Consider the following 6,802-nt stretch of genomic DNA (forward strand, 5'->3'; position numbering starts at 1 on the left):
TAAAACACACACACACACACACACACACACACACACACACACACGTCACACATCTGTATTACCCAAATGCTGTCTAACAAATTAATTTTGCTTTAATTTTATTTTAATAAAATATTATTTTCTATATGAGCAGGCATTTTATTTAAAATAAACTGGTCCACAAATTTTAGTAATTATATATATATATATATATATATATATATATGTGTGTGTGTGTGTGTGTGTGTGTGTGTGTGTGTGTGTGTGTGTGTGTGTGTGTATATATATATATATATATATATATATATATATATATATATATATATATATATATATATATATATATATATATAATTGCACCCAAGGTTTCATGTTGGAGCCTCTGAAATGATCTTGACCTAAAGCGTGTACTTTTCTTCCTGGGAAATTTCCTTACATGCAAGTGAAGAGCAGCGAGCAGCAGCTGAATGCACAGATTTGCATTAAATTGCTTTGACAAATGTGCTTTTTGTTTTTTCGGCCTCCACCTAAGCCGTCTAATCTCTAAATAAAGCAAGATGTTCAAACACCAGCATTAAAAGAATTCCATAGATGCAATGTTACAATAAAGATGACACCATTAAAGATTTAAAGATGTTAAAAATCCTGTAAAAAGTATCGTATCCAAAATGAAATAATATTCCAGCAATCCAAGTGTACTGCCTCATCAAGGCAGATCCTCAGCATAAAATGCATCACAGATCGCCTCTCTCAGAGAACACACCTCTGAAATTCCTACCGTTTTAAGAAAGGTTTAGTAATAAAAGAAAAATCGAATGTACAGTATTTTTCTGTTAACTCAAATACTGTATCATTGCAACAATCACACAAAATATGTCACGTGTCCGACGTTTGCTGCTGTGGTTTTGTACCAGAGCTAAGAGGATACAAGTTTTCAGTAAATATTGTCCTTGAACCACATACAGTTTTTAAATAATGCCAAAACAGCATGCAGTGTGTCATTTATAAACATGAACAAAACCTCACTGTATTGTAGCTGCATCCATCTTGAATTGCTATGTTTTTAGCAGGCTGTCCCCAAGACGTTTTCTCTTTTTTTTGTTTGAAGCATGATTTTGTGTCCACATGGGTTTCTTCTGGGTTGGTTGGTTTCCTCCCACCTCCAAAAAACATCAACTACTCTTGCCCCTATGTATAAAGGAGTCTGTGAATGTGTGTGTAAATTCTCGCTTTAGGTTCAGTATTCCTGGGATAAGTTCTGGATCCACTATAACCCTGTACGGGATAAAGAGATTACTAAGGATAAATGCTGGTTAGTGATGGCTCACCACTTCCTTTCCTTTTTTTTGTGCCTAGCTACTACTTTAGGATCCAAAAGAAGTCTAGTTTAAATGTATGTCCTGCTCAGCTGATGATGAAGACTCTAGGGCCTTCCTCTCTCATTGGCGGCAGGCTGTCCACATTCTCAATAAGGATGTGCTTGTCCTCCCTCTTTCCGGGGCTGTCCAGTGCCTGAGGCTGATTGCACAGATTGCTCCTTAACTCATCCAAAGTCACACGCAGATCTTTGAAGAGATGAAGCATGCTCACACCGAGCACGATGACCAGGAAGCCTCCGATGGTGCCCACCACATCCACGGCTGACATGGAACCCCACTCTTTGAACAGGATGATGGAGGTGGTGAGCACCACGGTGGTGAAGAAGACGTAGTAGATCGGGTAGACGAGCAGCGTGTTGAAGGTGTCCAAAGACTTGTTTAGGTAGTTGATCTGGATGATGACGGAACCCACTAAGGTCAGCAGGAGGATCCAGGTAAGAGGATGACGCAGGACCGACGGCTCGTCGAAGACGGTACGGAGGAAGATGCCCAGCCCCTTCACTGAAGACACGGTAAAGGCTCCCAGCAGCGAGCAGATGCTTATGTAGATTAATATGTTGGTATGACCGATACGAGGTGAGAAGTAGAAGATCATCACCAAACAGGCAATCAAGAGGATGCTGGCAAACACAAGGAAGCCTTGAGGAGACAAAAGATGGAAATGATGGCTTTTTTTCTAACCCTATGACCAGCATGTGCTATTATTTGCATAGACAATAATGAAAACAGGTAATGGATCTACAATGCCATCATTATAACCAGGTTATATTTGTTCAATATGATTCTTACTCCACTATTTACCATTAATAACAAAAGAGCTAAAAAATATTCGTCTAATTGTACATCCTTACAAAATGTTGATCTATTTAAAGTTTTTACATTACAATTGTTTTAACTACTTTTATTCATTCAATTACATTTTGTAGACGCAAATTCACTCCCTTTCCTGTAATTATGATTAATACGTTTATGTTTTTTTGGGGGGGGGTGGTGGTGTATTGAGGGCAATACACCCTCAATACACGCTTTTTTTAGAAAAAGAATTAAAGTTTTTGTAATTAAAACCATGGCATGAATTTGTATTTTACTTGTTAAAAAAACATTTTTAATAATAATATCAATGCATTTTTTTTTTACTTTATACCACTGTTAAGTAAAATTCTAAAGCATTATATATACTATATGAAGTATAACTTCGTAGTACTTTTTCTACTCTGAGGAAACAGAAAGTGGGTTTATTCCATCTAATTTCAGGATTCTGTTTGCACGTTTCCCAGCTCAGATATGAGCCCCGTCCGAGCCTGAACAGGAAGCATAAATATTTACAGTTTCAATATAGAATGGTGCTTTTTGGACACCTTGAACAATGGTCATTCTCTGCCAAAAAAGACTCTTTACAGATGTGCTGATATAGATACAGTGTTGGATTTCAGAGAGTCAGGGGGCTGATCTGGAGGCCTTAGATTGCACTAAAATCAATGACATTTATGGCATTATGGACAATTTATCTTACAATAATACAGTTGAGCTGATGAGGGTTGGGGCCATGCTCAAGGACCCAGCATTTACAGTGCTTGGATTTGAATTTATGACATGATTATAAGAGCATAACCATAGAAGTTTTACCCACTGATCTGATTACTACAACCTTCATCCTATAAAAAGCACTGCATCTGCCCATGTGCTTGTTACTTTTAACAAGCTAGCATTAGTTCACTAGGCTTATTGTTTAGTTTTTATTGTTAAAATATGTATCTGGAAGTCAGTGTACAAGCCGTTTCATTTAGTCTTTCAAAATGTGTTTATGAAGCCTAATTCATTTTAAATCTTTACATTCTTTTTGTAAAAAGAAACTATATTCTCTAGTGTTATACCTCAGCAGTGTTAAAGTCAAGATTCTGATTGATCAGAAGGTTTGATTGCTAATGCAAGTCTAACAATTAATGGAGTTTGATTAAATAAAAGTGCTGTTATTTTAAATTAATTCTGATTGTGATTTGTAACGATCAAAGGTAAAAAGCTGGTCCTTTGAAGGCATCTAAGGACGGTAGTCGTTACACTTTGTGGTATCAGTGATCTATTGTGGTCTTTAGGTGAAAGTGACCTAATGGCTGTTTTTATAGTGATAACTGGAGTAAACTTCGATGTAGCTATAAAGAGATAACAAATAATCTTTCAATGTGATTGTTTAAAAGCAATGAAACACATTTTCTCCATGAGGTAAAGTGGAAAATCAGTGTATAAGATGTTGGACTTCTGATCAGAAGGTCATGGTTTTCAAAACCCACCACCAGCAAGCTGTCACTGCTCGGACCCTCAACCCTTAACTGTATAACTGAGATAACTGTAATTAGTTCTGGATAAAGGCGTCTGCCAAATGCCATAAATGTAAATCTATGAAGCTGTTTAATGAAAAGAATCCACTTCGAGGTGGTAATCACTGCGCTTAATGTCGTCGATTATTTAGTTTGTTCCTAATTATTAGTTGTGTGTTTAGTGTACTGTTGTTTTTTTTCCACTTCCACATTAGTGGGTCACTTCATCATTGTTCGTGTGTCAGCTTGCTTCTTCTTTATATTGTGTTATATTATCTGTCAAATTCTCACTTTAAATAACTACACACATGCCTGATGCCAGTCAGGGTTTCAGTTACATTGCAAACGATTGCTTATAGTTATAAAGATACGCGTCCTTTTTTCGAAACAATAAAGGTCAATGAAAAAATAATTTAATAAATAAAAAAAACAGAAAGGAGTTTATAATACATGATACTTAATTATGCTGAATAATAATAATATAATAATAATAATGCTGTGAAAGAGAACAGTAACAAAGTGTCACTCGAAGTGAATTAGAAACACCTACCTGGGTCCAACAACTTATTAGTCATCTCGCTCAGAGTCGTTACAGCTTCCTCTTCTGGTGCATGGATGACCATTATGGTGCTTCCCAAAAGGCTTAGCATGCAGCCGAGCTTCCCTAGCAGGTTCATCGTTTCCCCGAACAGGTGAGAAGACAACACAGCGCTGAAAAGAGAAGGAAAGACAGCGAAATGTAAATATAATGTAATGAAGAGGTCATTATTACTGAAAACTCTGCTTATCTTATACACATCAGTTTATTTGGCACCTTCTGAAATATTAAAAAAGAAATCTTTGGATGTGTAACACAGCCACGGCGTCACTGCTGTTATTTGATATTGAGCTGTGAGGATAAATATCAAGTTTTGCCTAAAGGGCTTTTCACCTGAAAAGAACACTCAGAGCTCCAAGTGGGGTGACTACAGTGGCTGGAGCAAACATGTAGGCTGCAAAGTTGGCTGCTTCACCTCCTCCCACTGTAAACACACACACACACACACACACACCAAAACAAATATAGAATATTAGATCCTGTATGGTTATACTGGTTGGGTACAGATTTATAATAAAAACAAACGTACTAGTCAACAGTCCACCCCACCACAGCCAGTCCTTCAGGTAGCCATGTCCTCCTTCACCTACAGAAGATAATGATATTCGATTTTTGGCATAAGTGAGATCATCTTTTGGACTGTTCATCAGTGCGTCATCTATTCTTCAGAATAAATTCTGCTCCATATGCAAATGTATTCATTAAGCTACTTTCTTACAAAAACTTCACCACTCATTTATGTATTCATTTATCAATCAATGACATCATAGTGTTTCTCAGCACAACCCAACCTAAACCTACAGTAAGAGCTTTACCTCTGGGTGTCGAAGCGGTTCTTATAGAAAGCATCACTATACTTACAGCTACACATTGTTTAAAATAAAGCTGTTTATGATTAGATTTTCGAATACACAATGTGACCAATCAGATTTGAGACCTGAACAGCTCTGTGGTCAAACTCTCTTTAATCAAATGTAGCCGGATCGCAATGTATTCGAAACCTACAACTAAGAAGATTTCTAGAAAATAAATAAACAAATCAATGATAACACCAAACAAAGTTTACTGTGCTTAATTTGTGCTTCACTAGGAACATTGTTTTGCTTAAAATGTCCTCAGCATAGGTGAAAAAAGACGTAGTAGTAGTATTTGCAGTTTGCATTCAGAAACAGACCGATGTACTGCACTGACCTGCCCTGGTTTGGCCATTTGCAGCCAAACGCAGCAAAGCCTTCTTTTTCAGGATCACGCTTCCTCCAATGAGAAAAGCCGAGAGTACGGCTAAACTCAGGCCAATCCAAAAGTCGCATTTGCTCCATTTGTCTGAAGAAAGCTGCGGCACAACAGCGGTGGAGTTGTACTCGCTGCTCAAAGTCCAGTTGCTGGCTTTCTCCGAGTCAATCGTGCACCCAGAGCTGAACGATGGACAAACCAGCTTGATTGCAGTCCCTACATGGTCAAAAAGATATGCTTGGTTATTGCTTACATTTGAACACAGTCAACTCTAACATTACTGGTTAACATGATTGGACCCGTGATTTTAGCCTTCCCTGGAGAGTATAACAGCACACAACATCCTGGTACTATTAGCTTCTGGGTTAACATAGCATGATTTCATGTATTTTCCCCAACCTTTACAGATGGCATTTATTAAAAATACAACTTTGAGAGTAAGTTTGCTTCCTGTATTTGAGAGAGAATTTATTATGATAAGTTCCTTATTACAAGAAGTTCCTTCAGAATGAAAATTAATCATTAATAATTTGCTGTTGATATACAGTGGGGTTTTTTTTGTTGTTGCATATACTCTTGTTGGGGAGAATGAAAACACAGTGGTAACACAACTCTTTGCAAAAGTTTGTACTTCCCTACGAATGCTGTGGCTTCTTTATTGGTAAAACTCGTGTAACAGGTTTAAGGGGACTGACTGAAACCGTGAACACAAATTTGTTTTTCGAGGGTTGGAGCAAAAAAAAAAAAAAAAAAAAAAAAAACAACCTCCGAAACTGTGCATATGTTTAAAGATAAGATTGTTCCAGTGTTTATTGCGGTATATTGCGGTTAGGAATGTTCAACACAATAGGGTTGATGATCAAATATACAAATATGTAAACATATGGCCTTGAGCTGACATATAAATAGGATGTGACAGAAATATAAATATATTTCATACATAAATATATAATTCTTATATACTTATTTACTAAGAAAAGGGGTAATGGGTTTTGAGAAGAAACCTGAACAAACATATATATTTTATATTTTAATATAATATTTACTGCTTGCTATATACTGGATAGTGTTAGGACTTCGGACACACTGCTCTTGCAAAGTGTATATTTATTCTGTAAACATTGGTCCCACCCCACTTACACACACACACACACACACACACACACATACACACACACACACACCACACAACTTCTCTTACTATAACTGTGTGGACCACTGACTTAATGATTCATGCTGCTAATTAATCTTTTAAAGCAGACAAAATCTGACATTAAATATGTTAAATATAGGGTTAC

The 6,802-nt window shown here is 36.9% G+C and overlaps 1 protein-coding gene across 1 annotated transcript in view; it reads right to left on the reverse strand.

The window, feature by feature from the left end:
* Nucleotides 1-553: 553 nt before the first annotated feature.
* Nucleotides 554-6,802, reverse strand: part of nipal4 (NIPA like domain containing 4) — a 7,959-nt gene continuing 1,710 nt past the window's right edge. The window contains exons 2-6 of the mRNA XM_083564630.1: nucleotides 5,463-5,720; nucleotides 4,801-4,857; nucleotides 4,605-4,695; nucleotides 4,224-4,384; nucleotides 554-1,997 (exon numbers count right to left, since the gene is read on the reverse strand). Coding sequence (XP_083420756.1) covers nucleotides 1,384-1,997; nucleotides 4,224-4,384; nucleotides 4,605-4,695; nucleotides 4,801-4,857; nucleotides 5,463-5,720 — 1,181 coding nt within the window. The 3' untranslated portion in view covers nucleotides 554-1,383. The remainder of the gene's footprint in view (nucleotides 1,998-4,223; nucleotides 4,385-4,604; nucleotides 4,696-4,800; nucleotides 4,858-5,462; nucleotides 5,721-6,802) is intronic.

The sequence above is a fragment of the Silurus aristotelis genome, assembly GCF_946808225.1.
Source record: "Silurus aristotelis genome assembly, chromosome: 16".
Classification (NCBI taxonomy): Eukaryota; Metazoa; Chordata; class Actinopteri; order Siluriformes; family Siluridae; genus Silurus; species Silurus aristotelis.